Source organism: Notothenia rossii, assembly GCF_949606895.1.
Source record: "Notothenia rossii genome assembly, chromosome: 12".
Lineage (NCBI taxonomy): Eukaryota > Metazoa > Chordata > Actinopteri > Perciformes > Nototheniidae > Notothenia > Notothenia rossii.
In genome coordinates, this window is record NC_136911.1 from 18,003,505 (window position 1) to 18,026,062 (window position 22,558).

A 22,558-nucleotide genomic window follows, 5' to 3' on the forward strand; every position below is an offset into this window, starting at 1 on the left:
GAACACACACATTTCACAGCCAAAATCTGTCTTTGTGGTTCCTCTATTAGAAAATCACCTCTGCTGGTTTTGGAGTTTAGAAGAAAGACTGAATAAGTCACTGATATTAAAGAGAAGGAACTTTCAACCCTTCACTTTTTTGAGGTACCCCAGGAAAGCCCGACTGAAAACATACTTGTTTACTGGCAAAGGGATAGGAGTCCGTTGCATATCTTTAACTGGTTTTTATCATGTTTAAAACCTGCATATGAGCTTATTTTGTAAAGTGTATCATTAACACATTATTTAAAAAAGGCAAGCTGGGCTAGCTAGCCTAACCAGCTAGCAAGTTCCCCCTACTTAGTCTTTATGCTAAGCTAAGCTAACCAAGCTGGCAATAGCTTAATATTTGTAGGAAAGAAGCAATAGTGTTTTCTTGTCGAAATCACAGAAATATATATTTCAGTATTTCATAAAAACTTCAGACTATTCTTATCATATTTTCTCAAATGCTGTGAGCTCTATAAATCAATTGCATTGGGGTAATAGGAGAAATCTCAGGAATGGTAACTTTGTACCTATATTTTCAGATCCTTTCAGACAAACAAACGTATACACACCCAAACGTATATAAATGACACAGAGTCCAAACAGTTCACATTTAATGCCCTGGGCTTTATTGTCTTATTTTAGTGAGAGTTCTGTCACATTTTTTTTTGTTTTTCAGCCTCCAGGTGGGACAAGTAAACCTCAAGGATAAATCCTGCCATTGGACTGGGCATTCAGATTGTGACAAAGACGAGAAGCACTACTAAGTAATGCTGCCTTTGTGCCTAACTCTTCACAGAAGAGAGTACATTAAATTCCCCAAAGGAAGGCACCCAATACTTGTGGTTTTTGGCCTTGCAGCCGTCTGGAGATTATTTTTTCAAAGAAAATAAAGAAAAAGGGGAAGTGAGAGTGGAGAAAACTGCCGTTCTTCCCACCCCTGCCCCCTCGTTAGCATTTTTTGTTATTAAAAAATGGAATGATGAAACACGTACAGCGATAACTGCCCATTCACCTCCCTTATCACCTATGCATGAACAAGTAACAAATTAACAAAAGAATGAAGTCTTTCAATTAACGGAAAGCTTACAATCAAGTTTACCACAAGAACAAAATAAAAATACAAAAATAACTGAATTTTTGTTTTACAAAAAAAATGTCTGTGATAAAAGAAATATAAAAGGTTGCATGAAAATGAAGAACAACCCCTTTTAAAAAAAAACAAAAATACAAAAGCAGCATTAATATTTATCAAAACCATGAACGAAAACATCACAAAAAATAGTGCTTTAATCAGAAGCAGCAAAGGCTTCTGGGAAGAGACTTCATCCCTGTTTTGTTACTTGTGTTTGGGACGATGTTAATGGAAGCTCCAGGAAGAGGGGCGCCTCGTCTTCCTCCTCCTCTTCCTCCTTCTCCTGGACTCCGGTCCGTATGTCACCATTTATTTTCACATGATCCACAGAGAGAAGCACAGGGACCCGAAATAAACGTCGTGGGGGAGGGGGGAACCTGCTTTGTGTTCACAATATACAAAAATACCCAGGAGTCCGTAGCTACCTAACATTTACTACAGCACAGAAACCAACAAAGGTACAGTATACAAATAAAAAACAGAACAAAGCAAAATAAAGAAACTGTAAACACAGCACAATAAATAGATAAAACAGCAGGCTCCGCACCATGCACATGATGATAAAACTCTTGTCTATACACGCCTCTCACCGCCACAGGTTACTTGGCTTTCTTTTTTTTCCCAAGTGCAAAACATCACAAATGGACAGTTCTGTATTTCAAGTAATATATACAAGGGGGATATTACAAATATGTAGTTACTGTACAGATACTAATTTTTGCCATATTCATAATTTACATGTTGATCTTTTTACTTTTAACAAAAAAAAAAAAAAAGGTTGAAAAAGTATGCGAGATGAGGATCATTCTGTCAGTCTGCATCAGAGTCCTGCTGTCCCTTTGCATTCCCGATGCTACGATGCACAGCACCTAAAGAGGGGACCCCCCCCCCCCGCTACTACGTCACCTCCATGGCCACTGTGTTGTCTGCTATACTGTTCAGTGCTGGCTTCTCCTCGTCGTGATTATCCCTGAGGACAGAGGAACATCTCAGTCAGGGTTCATTCAGGATACAAAAAATAAACGGCTAATTTATTCATAGAATCAGAGGTGGGAGCCAGAATGTGCAAAATAAAAAAACATAATGTATTTATTTAGTCATTCTATGGTTTATAGAAACACAAATTAATAGAGTAAAATGCCCAATAAATATATATTAAAAAAATAGTATACAATGTGCATTAAAAATATAAAATGAAAATATATTTCAAAAATATATATTTATTTAAATATAAGTTAAAGTATAAAAGTTCATATAGTTAAAATAAAATTAAGATATGTACATTGACACAAGTTAAAGTCAGTTGTCCAATAAAAGATGAAAATAATTATGTAAAAACTATTATATGTATTTATTGTACTGCAATATTTAATATGTACATTACAGTTTAAACAACGGTAAAATAGTATGAATAAGATATCAGGAGAAGGTAGCAGGGTATATGCAGGAATCCTGAAGTCAAATTTAATACCTTTTAAGACCTTTTTTAAGACCCTTTCCATACATTTTAAGACCTCATCGCAACTTTGAGTTCTAACCGGTTACATTGGCAACACACTTTACCTCACATTTACTATATTGATTGTAAGATAGCAAAACTAAACAGAGTGTAGACAGACTACTGAAGCCTCCTCTCCACATGAACTTCAACCTCTCTGTGAAGGTCAGGTTTAATGCAGTATGCTGCTTTGTTGCTTCTGTACTCTGTGCTCTTTCATTCCAGTAAAACTCCTCAGAAAACATCAGAAACCAGTATTTGACCAATAAACAAAACAATTGACAAAACTTTGAACTATGAAATATATTAAACTTTGGTGAGCTTCAGCGGGGTAATGCCATATAGGAGCTCCCTCACAAATACCCAGGGGTTAAATTGGGCTGGGGCTGTCCGGGGCTAAGCCCTGGCACATAGAGGATGCTCTGACGTCATCACCCTCACACATTTGTCATATGTTTACAAAAAAGGATATATATGTTAAGACTTTTCTCGTTCTTAATATAGACTATATTTAGGGTCTATATGTGTTGACTTTACTTTAAAATAGCAGATCTCTGTGACCGTATATAGTTTGGCTTAGACCCCGGCCCCACACGGTAAAACGCATACGGTAAAACGCATACGCAAGCGCAAAAAAGGCTTCCTTTCACACGCATTCGATTCATTAATGTGTCCGTTAACAGTAGACCGCTGGAAATGCTGGAAACGATGTAGTACATATGTCATGCCTGTAAGTGGCGCTGCTGCCGCCCGAAATACACCAAAAGCAGCGAAGAAGAACCCGGAGCATGGTTGCCATGGTTGCCCTTCTGTTTATTCTCCTCGGTGGACGGCGTGTTCTCCTGCTGTATCTCTCAGGTAGTCCACCAGCAGATGAAAAACACCCACCTCTCCGCCTTTTCCAAGGAACGAGGGGACCGTGCGGCAGTTTCCGTAAAAAAAATGTTCCGCCGGTCAACATGTCCGTTAAAGTTTAAATCTTCCGTACAAAATTAGGAAAGTGCCGGTCAGAGGTCTTCTTTGTTATTTATTGAGCTTTAAAACAAATTGATAACGACTCTGTTCTCTGTATAATAATATAAGAATATTTAATAAACGGTGACTGCCTCTCTTTTCCTCCCCCTCTTCTGACAGCCCAGCAGCAGCAGGAGACGTGGGGAGAGGGAGGCGGGCTCTTTCATCGTTATCAGAAAAAGATCATATAGGGCACACACGGAGCCGTTGGACCCCCAGAGCGTTGCGTATGCCGGTCTTCCCACCTTGGGACCCGTTACCGTAGTCGTTTATTCCCCCCCCCCCACACACACACACAGAGCGGAGCAAGGCAACGAAACGGCGCGCTATGCATGGGGCCGCCTTTTGGGGTTTCCCGACATGTCGTTTCAGTAAATTAAAGGGTGTTTCATGTTGTCGTTGCTGTGGGACTTCTTAATACCTTGGAAAATGCCATTTAATACTTTTTAATACTTTTTAAAAGCCTTAATTTTCGCTAAATTGATTTATCAACTTTTAATACTTTTTAAGACCCCGCGGACACCCTGGGTAGGTAGGCAGAGTTTAACTAGGCTGATGTCTTTCTGTTTTCACTTTCCTAACGAGGTATCTCTAACTGTCCTGTATATCAGTCAGTGATCTCTAAAGGAACACTCATTTCTTCTTTCAGACGGATTTATGTGGATTCACATTTCTCTTTGGCAGACTACACGTCGGCTTATTTCGACTGAACACAGGGATCGCCTGCTGATGCAGAGGCTTAGCTCACTCATCCACAAACAAACAATAAGTAATCCAACACTGCGTCAACAAGAGGGGACAAACTTACAATAAAGTTATCTTGTGTTGCATATTTAAAAACACATTCCTGCTTTTTATGTATTTATATATTAACGGGTGTTTTTCTGTGGTGTCTCGTCTGATCGCCCACTTAGTGCGGCAGCTTTGGTTCTGCTGATTATTCCCGCTTGTGGCTACACATGTGTTTATTCTGCATCAGTACGAAGTAATGCAAAAACAAATATCTTCTTTTGTCATTCATTCGAGAGTAATGTCAAACTGGTGTTTGTTCACATAGATTCAAGACTTTAAGACTTTTTTGAAATGTCTGAGCTATCCGGATCTGCATGGTGGTAATGCGTAAAGGGTTTTGTCAAAAAAAATGCAGTTCAACAGATTCATATATTTTCCCGTAGTCTCCCAGGTATTTGAAAGACTATGAAGGATATTTTATACCAATGATTGTGAGAAAATGCTACCTGTGTTCCCCTCACCTCGAGCCCAGCTCCATGGCCGCCGCCCCGGAGACTTTGGGCATGGTCAGGTTGGTGGAGGCCGACAGCTTTAAGGCAGAGGATGGCACGGGGCCGAGGGTCCGGGGGATGTGGCGCCCGCTCAGACAGATGTTGTTCCCGATGAGGACCTGAGTGGTGGCGGGGGTGGCGTTGGCGGCGCTGCATCCCAGAATCCCCAGCGCGGCTGCTGCGTGGGCGCCGGGGGTGGAGGTGGAGGTGAGGGAGGTGGGGACGGCCGGGGACGCCGAGTTGGAGGAGGGCTGCAGGAAGGCGGGGGCCATGGAGGGGGGGGTGCGGGGAGACTGGGTGGTCTGGTGGAGGGCGGGGGGCCCGGAGAGATGCAAGCCCTTGAAAACACCTGCAGAGAGAGACAATTATGGAAATGTAAATACAAAAATTCAAGATGAATCCACAGAGCATGCTTCTATCACATCTTTGTCCTGCGGGACATAGAGCAGGTAACATTTAGGGTCTCCTACCTGCCCCCGCCATGACCCCGTTGACCCCGCCCCCCAGAACCAGCTCCTCTTTGGACTTGAAGGTGAGCAGCTGGTTTGTGGTGATGAGCGCCGACGCAGCAAACTGAGCGCTGGCCTGGTCCAACGTCTTGGACATGAGAGCCTGGAGACCGGAGAGACAACATGTGAGAGTGGGCCAACGTTTAACGCTCGGGTACAAGGTTATGGAACAAACTCCCCCAGATAATAAAAACCTCGGCCTCAATAGAGATCTTTAAGGGGCAGTTAAAGACCCACCTGTTCCGACAGGCCTTTGGGTCGTCGGAGGTGGTGAGTTAGTGGCTGTCTTTTTATTGGTGTTTTATCCTATGTATTACCTGCTGCTGTTTTATGCCTTTTATTCTACATGTTATAGTTGTACTTTGAATTGTGTCCTGTGTACTCTAAAGCACTTTGTACATCCGTGTTGAGAAGGATGCTATATAAATAAAGTTGTAATTACTTATGTATAAAAACTGCAGAGTCAGCACCTCTGCTGCCAGACAGGAAGTAAGCCAATGGTATTAACACTGCTCGTGGGAATGAGGATGTGTCCCTTTTCCTGAGGAAGGCTGAGCTGACCTTCACCTGGGAAATATTTCCATATAGAGTCTTGCAGTGATGACGTATGTTTGTAGGATGCCAAAGCAGTGGGATTTGTTTTTTGATTGGATTTTGGAATATCACTGAAATGAACCTCTGTATATATCAGGATAATCGCAACAAATTAACAATACTTTAATGATATCTTAAATGAAATCACCAGAAGGAACCAGCTAATATTTGGCTATAACTACATCAGTCGCATTACTTTATGTCAACACCGCTAAGCTAAAGGTGGCTAATGATCGGCATGATGACGTTGAGTAGTCTCATTGAGTCGCTTGATAACAAATGTTAAATGCACCAGTGAGGTGTTAACTGACATATTTTATTTCGTAAAACAACATTTCTTCAGATTGTGTTAACAGCAGACCTTTTTTTTCGGGAGAAAGACCAAATCAAAAAGCCCATAATGCACCATGGCAGTGCTAATATGCCTCTCAGTAGTTTTACACCCATAACATTTGATATTGATCTGTTTAAAAGTTCAACTCAGGGGATGCAGAGGTGTGTTCCGGTGCTCCCAGGTGTGTGTGTGTGTGTGTGTGTGTGTGTGTGTGTGTGTGTGTGTGTGTGTGTGTGTGTGTGTGTGTGTGTGTGTGTGTGTGTGTGTGTGTGTGTGTGTGTGTGTGTGCGCTCACTGACCTGTGTGTTGTGTGTTGGGACTGCAGGGTTGTTGGCTTGCTGCTGTTGGCTCTGCTCCAGCTGCTGTTTCTGCATGAGGGCCAGCTGCTCCTGGTGCTGCTGGTACTGCTCCGCCGTGAACACTGAGCACAGGAGGGACACCGGTCACAACCACAACTCTGACATCTCTTACCGAGGGGTTCATTCAGTTGACTTGGCATTTAGCAGAGCAGAGCAGTGTGCACAGAGAGCAGACATAACAGAAAGGGTTTGGATTTGTGAACGGCAAACAAAGATTTGTATGCATGCAAAATGTATGCCTCAATGTTCTGAGAAACTGACAGAAATTAATGTATGTGAAGGAATGCTTTCACAGAGAGAACACAACCACACAAGTGTCTGGAGATGTGGGCGTGATGCTCCAGGGTTCAAGGTAAACTAAATGATCACAAGCTTGAAAGTCCAGTTTGAGGCTTATCAAACACACAGTTTACCCTCCTGAGGCCACAATGCAACGGTTTTTTCTGAATTTGCATAATGGTTCAGGCTACAGGTTCTTCTACCTGTGGGTTCAAACCGTGTGTTGCATTAAAAAAACTGGTTGCGTCACAAAAAAACATAACCAATGAAGTAAAACCATTTTTTGACAAAGAGAGTATTTTACTTAATCATAAATCTGTAAAGACAACACACTTTAAATAAAGCTAAAAGTGCACATCTGTACAGACACTGTGCAAATATCTTAATTTAAAACAACTGTCACCGGTCTTATTGATAAAAATCATGTAAGTTGCCCTGACAGGCGACAGAGATCCACAGTTGCCCCGCAGCGAGGCTCCCCCCCTCCCTCCCGTAGACAGTTCACCCAGCTCAGTCACTTCATAACACCAAAGATGGATTGCGGTAAACGCTCTAAAGTGAGGCTCCACTACACTAAGAAAGAAAAAGACAAGGCACAGTGTAATGCCTGTTAATAGCTGGCCACATGCATAGCTCAGTTCAAATAAAGCGCAGCTATTGTGCAATACATTTGTATTGCATGTATATTTTTTATTTGTAAAAATGTCAGTTAAAGCTTAAAAGAATGAAGATATTTTTGTTATCTAAAAGTTTGACCTCTTTCTTTTACAATTTTGGAATCGAAACGGGGAATCGATAAGAACCGGAATCGATAAGCAGAATCGGAATCAATACATTTCAAACGATACCCATCCCTATTGGCGACACACTTTACCTCAGATTGACTATATACAGGATTGATTGTCCTTCCTCCTTATCTTCCAACCGTTTGGATGCAAATGTCCCCATAACGATGTTTAACAACCGGCGTAAACGGAGCTTCGTGCGGTATCAAGCAGTGAGCGTGCGATGTCCTGTTCAGATCACGTTAAATCCAACGGGATTCCATAAATAAACTCCACAGAATCACACTACACACCTACGCAATGATTACATTCAGGAACACTGTAGAATACAACCTCTTTGGACAATTGATATACTTATTGGAAATAAGCTGCAAAATGTAATACCTTGGAAAATGCTTTTTAATAGCCTTAATTTTTGGCTAAATTGATTGATCAACTTTTAATACTTTTTAAGACCCCGCGGACCCCCTGACAATGCATCAGAGAGGCCTTCACAGAGAATAACACCTACTCCAACTGAGGGGGGAAAGGAAGGATACATTCCCAAATCAGTGAGTTTAATCCGGAGATGAATGAAAAAGAAAGCAACACCCACTCATACCTCCAAGCTGTGGGCTTAATCCTCAACAAATAATCTATGTCTTCAACCTCATTCCACTTTAATGACTGGAATAGCCCTCCATGCAGCAATATGTATTTCTTCTACAAATACAAGCATCGATCACTAACATGAAAAACTCAAATAAGGTCTCCTCTTTTCCCTGGAGACCTTTTGCAGACCGCCACGTTTAACTAGTTTGAAGATGTTTTGTCAATAAATACAAACATGTATCAGATGCACAATACTCATCAAGCAGTGACCACTTCATCAAAAAGGAATATTTAAAGACACAATTGCGATTAAAGTTGGCTTGAGTGCCATGACACTGTTCATTTTTACATGCAACAGTGTCTTATGGTTAAACCTGTTTAAGCGTGTACACCGGACTGGCAAATCTGGATCGATCCAACTTTACCAACTACGCTGAAATCAAGACTTATTGATGGTGTTTCACATATTCACCCAGTGCCCCTTTCTGCAGCCACCAGCCCAGACTCAGGCCAACACCTCTCAGGAATCTATTCATAAAATAACTTTTCTAATCGACTCCACCATGACATGGGAGCAGGAACTAATGTATTGTGATATGGAGCGGGGGATGAAAGAGAAACCTTGTGTGATTCACCAGCAGAGCAATCTACCTTAGACAAAAAGAAAAGCGGCAAGCATTCAGAGTTATGCCATTAGCTTATATAAATGGTGATACAGCGCACAGCACAGGATTACATGTCATAGCAAAAAGTAAGATCACATTGAAGAACAAGCTGAAAGATAACCTGGCAGCAGGTTTAAACAAGAAAAACTTCAAGCATAAATAAATGAAAAATAAGTAACACTAAATTAACTTAAAGAGCATCTTGCAGGTTTTTTTTCTTCTACATTTATGCTTAAACTGGCTTGAAAATTATAATTAAAAAAGTGAATGTAGGATTTGATATGTTTTACGAGACATAAGGGCAGGAATTCAGAGGGAAAGGAGCAACTTTGAGCTCTGCTCTTAAAAACGGCTTTTTTTTAAGGTCATACGTCAAACGCGTCATATTACATCACAAAGGGGACACATCTCCGCTCTCTGACCGCGGGTATAGTTAGTACCGTAATTTTCGGACTATAAGCCGCACCTGAATATAAGCCGCAGCAGCGGCATACCACTCTCGGTTCCACTTTTACTTTTGAGCGCTACCTGTCTCACTCTTTTCCGGCCTCCAGCTTTTCCTGCTGGAACCCGCCGCTTAAAGGTGGGGGTCCGCGGACCGGCCATAGAGCCCATAGAGTTAAAGGTGTTGGCCGTTAGCTGTAAAAATCCATAGATTAGCCGCACCGTTATATAAACCGCAGCGTCGAAATATAGGAAAAAAGGCGCGGCTTATAGTCCGAAAATTACGGTAGTTGCGTTGAGTTGAGCGGTTGTGTTTTAGTGAGCTGGTATTTTTCGGTAGTTTTACATTGTATTTCACCATTTGTAATCATGGTGCAGTATTGTGTTTGTGCAGGTTGCACAAATACCAGCCTGTCAGGACATCGAGTCCACAGTAAAAAGGACCGGAGCTAGCGTTCGCTCCTGGGTGCGTTGTGCATCCACCTCCCTGCAGCACATACACACAGCTTTATCAGGAAACCGTATTACATCTCTCTCCCCCCCCCCCCCCTTCGCTGCGCTCTCTCTCTCTCCCCTCCGGTACACGGCACCGTAAGACGTGGAGTTTCATTAGGTAACGCTGTGGTGGCTGTACTACTCCAGCCGTCTCTTTTGTGTTTGTTTGTTTCCCCCTGTCTGTGTTGTTTGTGTGGGCGTGGTGGCTGTCACTCCTGGCTCCCGGCTCAACCTCCACTCACCTGCTGCAATCAGCTGTGCACCCTCCCCGACTACACACCTGCTTTCCATCAAGCCATTTACAACGGCATATCAACGGAGGCTCCACAACCTTTCTCCGCCAGATCGTCAAGTATCAGCCGTATCTCGTGTCTCTCCACCGGTACACAGCACCGTAGTGTGGAGTTGCATTAGGTAACGCGAGATACGGCTGATACTTGCGCATTAGTTTCTGTTATGGATCAGTATCAACAGTCCTGCCAGTAACGTTACAATATTATCAATGTTACTTTAGTTATAGCCTAATATATGATAGCTAACTTCACAATGTTGTGATGTGACGTTAGCTAGCATTCTGTAGCTAACGCCGGTCACTCACCAAGATAGGTCACGTGCCGAGGCTTTTTTATGCGGAAGTGAAAATGTCTTACAAAAAAACGACGCCAGATGTCACTGTAGTGTATATTTCTGTATATTTTTGGGAAAATCTAGTGTATTCATCATTTTCCTACACATTTATTCACAGGTGTCTTTAACCTGGAAGTTGCTCTTTAAGTGTGTCGGACCACACACACTAGAAGAAAGAGGTTCAAACAGATGGATGACCTTTGATAACAGCAGTTGTTAAAATAACTAGAGAGACACTGAAAGATGCTCAGGCTGAATAACAACTACTTTAATAACAGCGCACAAAGAACTTTGTAAAATGTAAGCTTATCAAAACAAAATTAAATGGGCTCATTGTAGGGCTTTCCCGAATACGCCAATTAAGTATGTCGTGTAATTTGGCTTGGTTTCCTATTTTGTATGGGCATGCTTTTATTTTGAAGGACAGTTAGCGCTGTTGACAGGAAGTTGTTGTTGCTATGGAAACAACGTGACGGAAAGACGGAGAAAGTAAACAATAGCGTTTATGGTTAAGTGTTAGCACCCCCCGAAGAGGCACAAGCTCTTACGTTTATATTGGAGTTTTCAATAAAACAAAAAAAGAATAACGAAATTGAAACCCGAATAGTACTCCAACGAACGAATATTCGGGTACAGCCCTAGCTCATTGTGATGCCAAGACACCTTTACTTTCAATGTTATGAAACAACCAAATACTTCTAAAATGGAACTACTATTAGTAAATGAAATGTTAAACAACTTTTAAGATGTAAAATGCCAGAACAGCGCACAGCATGGCAGAGAAAAAATGTGACTCACCGTTGATGGGGGGGGGTGGGGGTCCGGGGCGGGTCCGGGAGTTGGTTCCTCCCGACAGAGTCCGGGTTAGTCCTGACACCGTGCGGCTAAAATCCCTAAATCCTCTGCGAGACAAGTCTCCTCCACCCGAGGGGTGATGGGATAGCGTCCGTGGTCTGAAGTGCCTCCAGCGGCTGGATTTAATGTTCAAAAGAATCTGGCTGAGGTCCATAGGGGCTGGCGATGATGGCGATGAAGAGGCGGGGGGGTGGGAGGAGCTGGTGGCGTGCGAGGTATTGGTTTCTGAGGTACTGCCGTTGGAGTTGCGGAGCGGAGAGCGTGGAAGTGGAGAGGAGAGCGGCTCGGGCTCCGGGTCGGAGTCCAAACTCTGACAGACGGCGTCTAGTTCTGTGTGCGCTCGGTCCAACAAGACCCTGAAACAGAAACAAACGTGCACATCAGAGCTGTTCAACAAGGATCTGAGGTCAGATGGAAGGGGAAACATCCTGCAGTCATTAGCAGGTCATTACAGCGCCAACATCCTTTGCTTATTTTGAGGGATTGCACAAGAGTGGATATTCCTTGCATACCATTCATGTAATTACAATGTGCCTTTGGCTAGTACTGAGCTAATACAGCTGGGTATTGCATAAAAACGGAAGGTTTACAGACACGCGGATATCATAATTAAACTCCAGAAATTCAGCTTGCGGGTTGTTATGAGAGCAAAAGTCATATTGTTGAAGAAATTGTAATAGTGACAATTTTGGATTTCATGCCAACAGGTCACACGGCTTTTGTGCATAAACAAAGATACAAAATCACATATTCTGCACACGCACTACATGCTATTGCTAATCTCATCAGAGTCAGTGAAACAGATCCCCCGTAACATCACCTGGCCCACTCCTCCAGTCTGTGTTTAATTCACTCGTGTGTGTAATTACTCAGGAGATAGGAGGCAGAGCTGAAGGACATGCTGCCGTTTGAACCTGTCTCTTAGTGTCCTGATTCGTCGAGAGGCCAGTGGCGGGCGAATCCCCCAAAAGGGACTCTCATGTTTATCGTTTTAGCAGCCAGCTTGATATTCATAATAAAATGAGCCCGCCGAATGAACGCTGGTCACCTGCCAAAGAGCTGGTATGGTAAACAGCCCCAGCAGCTACTGCCAACACTTGGCTCCATTTCCCCCCCGCTCAATATTGGCACTGGCAGCATTCCTGCACTCTTCAATTACAATTTTACATTTGATCAGACTTCATTTTATACCAGAATTTCCCAGTTACAATCACTTAGAATAAATGCAAATTAGACAAACAACGGTATATAACCCTAACCCTACTTCAATTTGAATATTGCACTATTCAATAATGGACATTTGATCAAATTCCAATTAATCGTGCAGCCCTTGGCAACAGGATTACCATTTTCTCAAAATATGAGGTTATGCATATTTTTCTGATTTATTTAAATGTATTGGAAGCGATCCACTTCCATTTCGCTTGTGTACCTTTGGAACAATCCAAGCCTCCCTGATCAAACCTCTATGTGGAGCACTCAGTGGGACTGAACTCACCTTCCTCCTCTGCCCATCCGGCGCCGGGCCAAACCGATGCATCGCCGCGGCACGTTCAGCGAAGTCAGACAGTAACGGAAGCGAGAGTCTCCGAGACCCCCGTCAGACGGGCTGACCCAGGGCCAGCTGCCACTCTGCTCCGGACGAGACTGGAGGGAGGAGGAGAGCAAAATGAAAAAATGTTTGATTGAAAACTATAAGAAAACAAGTCCAAACAATAGGCTTTCAAAAAATATAATATAATGCAAGCAGTGCACTTTTTGTAAGTCACTATGTATAAAATTGCCGGCTAAATGTTATGTTATATGAAAACACAGCGAGACGTCGCATATTAAAATATAGGGCGACAAATAAGACACTGGCAAGCGCAGCGTGTTTGTATTGCATTGTTTGGTCCAGCAGAGTGGAAGACTAACAGCCAGTCTGGCCAGCCTGCTGCTGCTGCTGTTGGCACTAAAAATAGAACCAGGAGTCACAGGAGGGCACTCACAGCGTAGTACTGACAGCCGGCCTTCCTCCTGAACGCATAGCAGCCATCTGGGTCATTCTCCTCCTCTGCCTCTGAAGAACCTGAATGGATCTACACAATGAAAGCAACGTAAGTTAATAAAGATTAAAGGATTGAAACCACACATTTGTTCACACAGGTGAGCATATCACTGGCAAAGCTGTATTTTAAGATTTGCTGAAAAAAAAAAAAAAAAAAATCATATTGATGCAAATAATGTTGCTTGAAAATGAAATAAATAAAATGCTGAGAAATCATCAGAAATCCAGGGAAATGGCATTACTGCACATTCTTAAATGTAACTTATGTTTTAGGAATACTTTAATCATATTTTATTTATTAAGTCTTTTATTGTACAGTTTTCCTATAACTTCTTCTTCTCAAATATTTTATTTTATTCTAAAATGTTCATGAAACCCAATGTCCCCATGAGGTATTCTCATCGTGAAATCTAAGACGATACCTAGTCTCATATTACGCTAAGGATATCATATCGATATATCGGCCAGCCATAGGGGCATTACAGCTTTCCCCCTCTGTTTTTAATATAAATATTCATATGACAACTGAACTGAAACAACATGACATCACAACACTCGCGTTTGAAAGGAATTTACCTGTGAGAAGGGTTCTTCGTCTGAGCTGGGGAAATCGTACTGGTTGAGGTCCTTGGGATTGAACACGGAGGGTCCTGAATGTTGAGGCGCTGACAGAGGCGGGATCTTGGGTTTCTTTTCGTATTTCCTCTTGGTTCTTATTGCCTCTGTCTTCTCCGGCTGTGAGAAGGAGAAGGGGGGTAGGGGGGTGGGGGGGGGGGGGACCGTGATAATGTTATAACGGCAGTGTGCGTAATCAGAAAGGCATTTAAAGATGCAATGCAATACTGTTGGTGGCCGTCTAGTGTGTGTAGAAACAACCACGAGTAAAAGAAGCATTGATATGCAGATGGCAGCATGTGCCAGATGCTGCTGCCTAGCCAGATGGCTGACCCCCCCCCCTTCTCAAGCGACCCGTGCCACCGTTCACCCCGACTTCCCCATCGGGACGACCCCTCCCCGACTGAACAGACTCCAACTCTACTAGGATTAGTCAGATCCCATTCAGGCCTTAGACAAAGCAAACAGAGAGGCAGGGACTCTACAGTGGAGGACTGCTGCATCAAATCAACACAAGGAAGGGAGTGGGGGGGGGGGGGAATATAGCTAAATAAGCATCGGTAAACAATAGGGAGAAGTCAACCAGCTGGTAGAGGAAAAGGCAGAAAAGAAGGGGAAACTGGAGGAGAGGAGGGGGTTGTTGGACACTGGAGCTAATGAAGTCTTAATGACTCAGAGTTCACCATACTGCTGTGTAATGAAGTCGTACACTGCAGAAACATATGGCAGCCTGGCTTGTCATTAACTGGTTTGAGTTTGAAGGAGTCAGCATATTTAAATATGTACCAAGCAGCCTTAATCTCACTCAGTGGTGTTCCCGCATGACCTCTGAACCATGTCCAGAGGAGAGGGTCATTTGTCTGTAAAATGACCCTTCTTCTCCACCCTTTTTGGTTTCTTAAGGTTTCTCAAGCTGCATGATAGAAACATCACGGACTAATTCATGGAACAGAAATTCACTATTTTCCCCTGTGAGCAAAAATCGGGCATTATGCTGACTTTGAACTAGTTAGCTGGGAAGCTAAAGTCTGGTTAATGTCGCACATTTGCATTCACACGTAAAGCTCTTCGAATGATGTGTTGCACTGCATGTGTGAAAGAGGCCGAAGTGTTATAGTGCGAGTCTTTTGAGCAGAGCCTTTCATTTGACACTATAACGTATTGTCCTTTGAAAAATAAATGTGCATTATTTTTCCTCTGAGAACTATTCACATTCATGGTAATCATTTTTAAATAATTCATACCTAGTTGCCACTTTAATTAGTCAACATTTTCTCTCTAATCGAGGAGGAAAGGATAGATTTAGGACATTATTAGGAGGAAGCACATGTGGATTGTTTTACCTTCTTGTAGTCCTTCATGTCCAAGTGGTCCTGGTGTCTGTACTGGTTGCTGTTGGACGGGGGAATGATGGGGATGGTGTAGACAGGCTTCACCAGAGCTCGCTGTGCAAGAGCCTCCGCCATCACCTCACTGCCATAGTCTGGCATTACATTCCTGAAGAAAGGAAGAAAAGGTAGAGGCGTTGGTAGCTGATGTTTACAAATCAACTGCAGGACTTGGCAACATGATTGTAGGTTGAAGCTTTCCACTGCATACAGCCATGACAGGACAAAAAACAACCTTAACATCAGTACACAGGAGCATCCTAAAACCACTACTTCCTGTCAGACTACACATTCTCTATGCCGGCATAATATCATGAAGTGGGCCGGGGAAGCGATCTATTGAGAGTGGAGGGGTCCAATCTGGGAGTGAACGCTGGCAGAGATGCACGGGCAGAAACCAGGCCGGGATAACAAGAGGAAATTGAAATGTCACTACAAATCAAAAGCACTTCAAGGAGAAGGGTCCAATTTAAGCTTACACTGACAGCTACTTTCAGAGCAAATTCATTCCATTCGCATGTCATGTTAAGATGGATCACAAAGGCTCCACAGGGGGAACAAAGAACAACTCAAAGTGTTGCTTGGGTAAGAAAAGAATGAATGGAAACACAAAATAATACTAACGTACAGTCTAGTGTACTTCGTGAAAAGATCCACACGGAGAAGTCAATAAGCTAATTGGCTCCTGACACTGCTGAATAAATAACGCGAGCTTTAAATTGATAAGGCGTTGTACATAACTGCGCCCCCAATTAACACATGCAGCGACGCCTGACGATACAGAAAAAGGGCTGTTGAATTCTTTACAGCATCAATCTTGGCAGACACGTTTCCTAATGACCTCTGCTTGGGATTCCAACTTATTAACGAGTAAACAAAACCTTGATCAAACATGAATGTAAACCACACGAGTCAAAACACCACAGGTCTGACACTCATCAGGAGATACACAGTTCACTTTAAACCTCACCAGAGAACATTGCCAAAGAATGACAGGATAGGATATAATAATGTATCTTATATGAACCCTCAAGTGAAAAGACACCCAAATATCAGCTTCTCACAGACGACTCCAACAAACAACTCTTGCTGGTCTTTCTTACCTCTTCTCCACGATCTCCAGTGTGAGGTGCAGCAGTTCCCTCTTGCTCTTCTCCCTCCTCTTGATCATCTCCAGGATGGTGACCGCTCGGCTCAGGTCCCTGCGCAGCTTCAGCATCTTCTCGTACGATGCCTCGTCGTTCTTTCGATTCTGGAAACAGAAAGGAAGTGATAAGAGTGCTTCTTAGAACTGTGATTTCAGTGTAATAATTAGAGATGTCCCGATCCGATCACGTGATTTTCAAAAGATCGGAATCGGGAGAAAAAAAAATCTGGGATCGGGATTTTTATTAATTTTTTTAAATACTTTTTAAAAAATGTTGTATTCAATGTTAAAAAACAAAAATGAACATGTTCAAGTCTTAAAGTCATCCTGAGGCCTTGGTTTTGGTTTCAAATTACACAACATCATGTATGTGTTGCTTCTTTGGGGCTTGTTTTCATAGACCTGGTTGCTTATTTCTCTCAAATCTGGCAACAGAGTGGGCGCAGTGTCTAATTGTAGCAGTAAGCTAACGAGTACTGAAAGCTTTATTTTGTTTTGATCCAATGCTGCACAACTGAACTGATCCAATGCTGCTGTGAAAAAAAGAAGCTATATCCATGTTGGATAGAATATCCAATTTAAATAAAAAAATAACCTTAAGGGACAACTTGAATGCTTTTTTTCTCTTAATGCATTGCATAAAGATCAGATCGGGAAAAATCGGTATCGGCAAATTGTCAAAATCAAATGATCGGAATCGGATCGGGAGCAAAAAAAGGTGATCGGGACATCCCTAGTAATAATGACTATCCAATGTAGCGGCGCGAGAGCCCATACAAGCTCAAATGGAGGGATTCCTACCTTCCTGGTCTGCATCTTCTCCGTCCGTCGGCGGAAGGCCACGTAGGGGTCGCTGGTGCTGGAGCCGTCCCTCTTCTCCCCCTTGCAGGTGGGGATGAGGGACCCCCCCGTGCAGGTTTTCCTCTTGCGGCTCCAGTAGTCGAACACCTCCTTGATCAGCTCATCGTCCTCCTTCAGCAGCAGCTTGGCCTCCTGGAGACTGACGAGCTGCGGGGCAACAGAAGAGAGACAGAGCGATTAAAAGGTAACAAGTCCTCTTGGGATGCATGGAGAAGAATACAGTGAGACCAAACCACAGAGAGAAGCCAGGGGTTTTAAGCAACTTTAAGTCCATTTAACAGCAACATGACAAAACACACATTTTTAGCAAGTCTAGTAAACTTATACTTCTAAGTTTGACAGATGTATGATTTTGAGTTTTCAGAGAATGCAATACCTTGTTGTGTAAAAAGTGTTTGAAACTATTTATGAAACCAAAGATCAAGGCTATGACCCACCTTTGGATGGACTAAATGACAGGGTGAGAACCAGTATTTCAGTCTGTGTAAGTAAAGCCAGAGATGCAAACAACATGCAAACAAGTGTTTTCTTCCCACACAGACTGATAGATACCTGCTGTCCGCTGCCTTTCTCCAGGCGGTCTATCATTTCCTCAAACTGTAGGGCTGTGATTTCCATTTTCTTCTTCAGCTTATTCACAAACGTCTCGTCCTCTGAATCCAGGTCGTAGTCTGGCTGCTCCGCATCCAAACTGAAAGCTGTGGGACGGAGAAGGGCTGGTTACTGAAGAGACAGACACTCATTTAAAAAAGGCATCACCAGGAACACAGCAACCTCAAGTAGACACAGCATTGCTTCTGGTAAGACTTTATTACCCAGTAATCAAGTCATTATGATAATTGCAATTAAGTTATTTGTCCACGTTGTGCAGCCCTTTCTAAGTATTAGTGATATATTTCCACGTCATGGTTATTATGCATAGTCATACAATTAGGCAGCAGTGCATTTCAGGCAATAAACAAGTCACTGTGTTTGTTAAATAAACAAACACACGCTTTTCTATGGCAGAGCACTGAGCTTGTGTTTGTTTATGTGCCTTCCCCAACTCAATGAAGCTGCAGGGCGAACCCCAGAATCCAGCCTGGGAACTTGACCAGATATTTGCTCATAAATATTGCCCGTGGCTACGGTTCGTCTGGCCAGAATCTGCAGCCATTGGCCTGGAGATCCTCCAGACAATAACATGGAAGTCTGGTCGAATATGAAAAGTGTCTGTTATTATCCATGAAATGCTGTGAACAGCAAAAGAAACATCACTGTCACTATGCTCTAATCATGGCGTTAACTTGCCAGAAGGTGAGGCTTTGTAAAAGGTATGCAGTGATCCTCTTCACCAGCCTGTATTTAAACTGTTAGATAACTCCTCAGGTCTACATGTTGCTGTTCAAACACCTGTCATGGCTGGCGTCGATAGCAAAACAAGAAATGTGTTGTAATTGTATGTTGAGATATACTTCTTCATGTGACTTCCAGTCTGTTGTGTGATTCCATTCTCTCCAGAAGAGGGAACTTCAACACATCACTGTTGCAACCAGAAAAACAAACTATGCTCGCACAATATATTACAGCACAGAGGGAAGTTTGGAATCCAAGGCGGGAACACAAATGATAGACGGCTGATACAGGCTGCACTTCCTTTTGGTTGCAGAGCTATCATTTCAGCTTCTGCAAACATGCCAAATCCAAATTTAGAATAGAGCGTGAAACTCTTCCCTCTTCCAACCGCTCCAACACTTCAGAACATTTTCTGAAATCACATCTGCTCTCTGAACCTCTAGGGATGACTACAAACCCACTGTACCACACAAGACAGATATGAGATGTCCTGTCCCCATATTTACATGCCATATGAAATCTGCAACACTGCTGAGTCTGATTATCCCCATATGGTGGGGAGGTTTTGTATCTAGTATATATGACGAGTGGTGCACCAATGAAAAGGCAGATTTTTGCCCATTTCTTTAAAATAGTTTTCTGCACGTCACCCAATTTGCGGGTGTGATGATGGGAAACACTTTTAAAAAAGGGCTGAAAAGCTCTTAATTCAAGATATTATGGAAAAAGGAAAATATTCTGGCACAAATGAAAACATTTTAAGAAATAGCAGCATCAGCCAAATAGTTATATAGCGTCAGTATGGACTAAGAAATCGATGTATCCCTATACATGACAACTCTATTAGTCTTTTAGCATGCAATCTTACGCAACTGGGGCTGAAGTTAAATACACAAATCTCTCACTCAGCAGCTTATAGCCTGTGAAATCAGACATATCCGGCGACGACACCACTACGTGCTCACAGGCCACAAACACAGTTGAAGGGATAATCCTCCTCTACTCACGCTGTATGTGAATAAGCTGCTTTGGCATCTTGAACTCCCCGGGGTAAAGGGAATCGTAGTGCGTGATGTTGCGCTCCGCCTCGGGGACGGGGATAACCATGTTGTCCCGCTTCTCGCCGTATACCTGCTGCGCCGAGATGGCCCGCTGGAGATGGTGCTCCTGGAGGGGGAGGAAACAGGTGTTACTGACACTGTCTGCACACTTCTTCTCCCAAATCGTTTTTGTTTTTCCTCGCAGAGACATGTTCACACAAGCACGGCAACGTGAGCATCTGATGTGTCAACTAGTAGACAATAACTGTTTCATAATGATCACTTCTGTGTATGGAACTGCATCTATAAATAAGAATACTGTTGTGTAATTGGAATACAAATAAAAAAGCGGCTTAATGCACATTTTTAAAATTAGTTTCCAGATGAGGAACACGAGTATACTTCAGAGAGGACTAAACCATAAAACTATCAGATATTGAAGATGACATCCTGTTCCTTTACATACTCGCACTGGCAGCGCAAAGTGAAAAATATATTCATCAACAAGTAGACAGAAACTGTATTTCATTAATACGCAGCAATTGGAAAAGTATTCACAGCCTACTAAAGTACCAATGCACTACCTGATGCAGAAAAACCAAAAGATCACTCAAAATAATTCTGTAAATAATCACTGCCAATTAACTCTCTCTCAGAAGCAGTTCTTTTACATTGCAGAATATATAAATTGGTGCACCCTTACGAATTTGTTCTACATCTCTGTATTAGTCCTGAGGCATGTAATGGGAATTAAGGCCTGCACATATAAAGAGTACAAAATGTTCTGGCAATTATCCAAAAACAAAGCATTTTAAAACAGGCTGCCAGAATCACATATCTCCCCAAATCCATTTCAATTCCTTTCAGTTTATTTCCCTGGTATTTCGTATCTCTTATTTGTCAAGGCACGTCTAACCAGGCAGAGCATAATATTTGTCATAGCACGCTATGCCCGCCCCCACACACACACACACACACACACACACACACACACACACACACACACACACACACACACACACACACACACACACACACACACACACACACACACACACACACACACACACACACACACACACACACACACACACACACACACACACACACACACACACACACACACACACACACACACACACACACACACACACACACACACACACACACACACACACACACACACACACACACACACACACACACACACACACACACACACACACACACACACACACACACACACACACACACACACACACACACACACACACACACACACACACACACACACACACACACACACACACGCGCGCTCTCTGGCATCTTGAGACCTGCACAGGTAACCCTCATTTTACACCAGTGACTCATTGTTATTATTTACTGCAACTCGCAGAAGTCACAAAGTAAGTCTGAAAAGAAATCTGTCCCAAAGTTTACACCGATACTGTTGCACATGGGATCATAGATTAAATATTTGCAAGTCTCTCCAGCAAACAATCTGTTGCTTTAACTAACTCTGCAACACAGCCATGAGTCACAGTTTGACTCTTGAACTCAGCCGGCGCAGAATGTTTTATGTAAACTGAGTCACTGAATTCAAATGTGCTGCTAAGAAGAATCCAGGAACAACTTTAAATCGCATACTGTTGAAAATATGCCAGAATAACTTATAGGCCTCATTTAAAGATTCCCACACCTGTTTGCTGCTGATACAGATTGCAAATGAAAGGGATGCTCCGATTGATTGGCCGATATTCACTCTCTGCCGATCGACCGTGCTCTCTATAAAGGCCGATCAGGAGAGCCGATCACATGACGTCAAATACATGACACTTTTCTCTAGGGATGTCCCGATCACCTTTTTTTGCTCCCGATCCGATTCCGATCATTTGTTTTTGACAATTTGCCGATACCGATTTTTCCCGATCCGATCTTTATGCAATGCATTAAGAGAAAAAAAAAAAAAAAGCATTCAAGTTGTCCCTTAAGGTTATTTTTTTATTTAAATTGGATATTCTATCCAACATGGATATAGCTTATTTTTTTCAAAGCAGCATTGGATCAGTTCAGTTGTGCAGCATTGGATCAAAACAAAATAAAGCTTATCTGTACTCGTTCGCTTACTGCTACAATTAGACACTGCGCCCTGCCCACTCTGTTGCCAGATTTGAGAGAAATAATCAACCAGGTCTATGAAAACAAGCCCCAAAGAAGCAACACATACATGATGCCAAAACTAATGCCTCAGGATGACTTTAAGAATTGAACATGGTCATTTTTGTTTTGTAACATTTAATTTTTTAATCCCGATCCCCGATTTTTTTCCTCCCGATTCCGATCTTTTGAAAATCACGTGATCGGCTCCAATCCCCGATCACGTGATCGGATCGGGACATCTCTACTTTTCTCTGTGCGCGGTAAAACAAGCTCGCCAAGATGGCTTCACCGGTCTGGCAGTATTTGAATGTGTTCGAAAAAGACAGTAAAATAGCGGGATGCAACGTGTGTGAAGCAGAAACCTGCAGCTCCACCCGCTGTGACGGACCGGTGAGCGGGAAACACACACTAAGAGTTAGACCTAACACACTTAGCTATTTGATCTACTTCTAGAACTAGCTAAACTAGTTA

At 42.7% G+C, this 22,558-nt stretch overlaps 1 protein-coding gene across 3 annotated transcripts in view; it reads right to left on the bottom strand.

Moving 5' to 3' along the window:
* Positions 1 to 633: 633 nt before the first annotated feature.
* LOC307026579 (enhancer of polycomb homolog 1-like) overlaps positions 634 to 22,558 on the bottom strand; it is a 33,747-nt gene continuing 11,822 nt past the window's right edge. For 2 of the 3 annotated variants that reach the window (XM_079662095.1, XM_079662093.1), the window contains 13 exons: positions 19,895 to 20,054; positions 18,105 to 18,250; positions 17,493 to 17,699; positions 16,648 to 16,796; positions 15,500 to 15,653; positions 14,118 to 14,276; positions 13,483 to 13,572; positions 12,993 to 13,141; positions 11,438 to 11,850; positions 6,694 to 6,815; positions 5,428 to 5,569; positions 4,928 to 5,306; positions 634 to 2,132 (listed from right to left, as the gene is read on the bottom strand). In XM_079662095.1, the coding sequence (XP_079518221.1) occupies positions 2,060 to 2,132; positions 4,928 to 5,306; positions 5,428 to 5,569; positions 6,694 to 6,815; positions 11,438 to 11,850; positions 12,993 to 13,141; positions 13,483 to 13,572; positions 14,118 to 14,276; positions 15,500 to 15,653; positions 16,648 to 16,796; positions 17,493 to 17,699; positions 18,105 to 18,250; positions 19,895 to 19,994 (2,283 nt within the window). In that variant the 5' untranslated portion in view covers positions 19,995 to 20,054 and the 3' untranslated portion in view covers positions 634 to 2,059. Of the gene's footprint in view, positions 2,133 to 4,912; positions 5,307 to 5,427; positions 5,570 to 6,693; positions 6,816 to 11,437; positions 11,851 to 12,992; positions 13,142 to 13,482; positions 13,573 to 14,117; positions 14,277 to 15,499; positions 15,654 to 16,647; positions 16,797 to 17,492; positions 17,700 to 18,104; positions 18,251 to 19,894; positions 20,055 to 22,558 lie in introns of all 3 variants that reach the window. The other variant, XM_079662094.1, reaches the window with a different exon arrangement.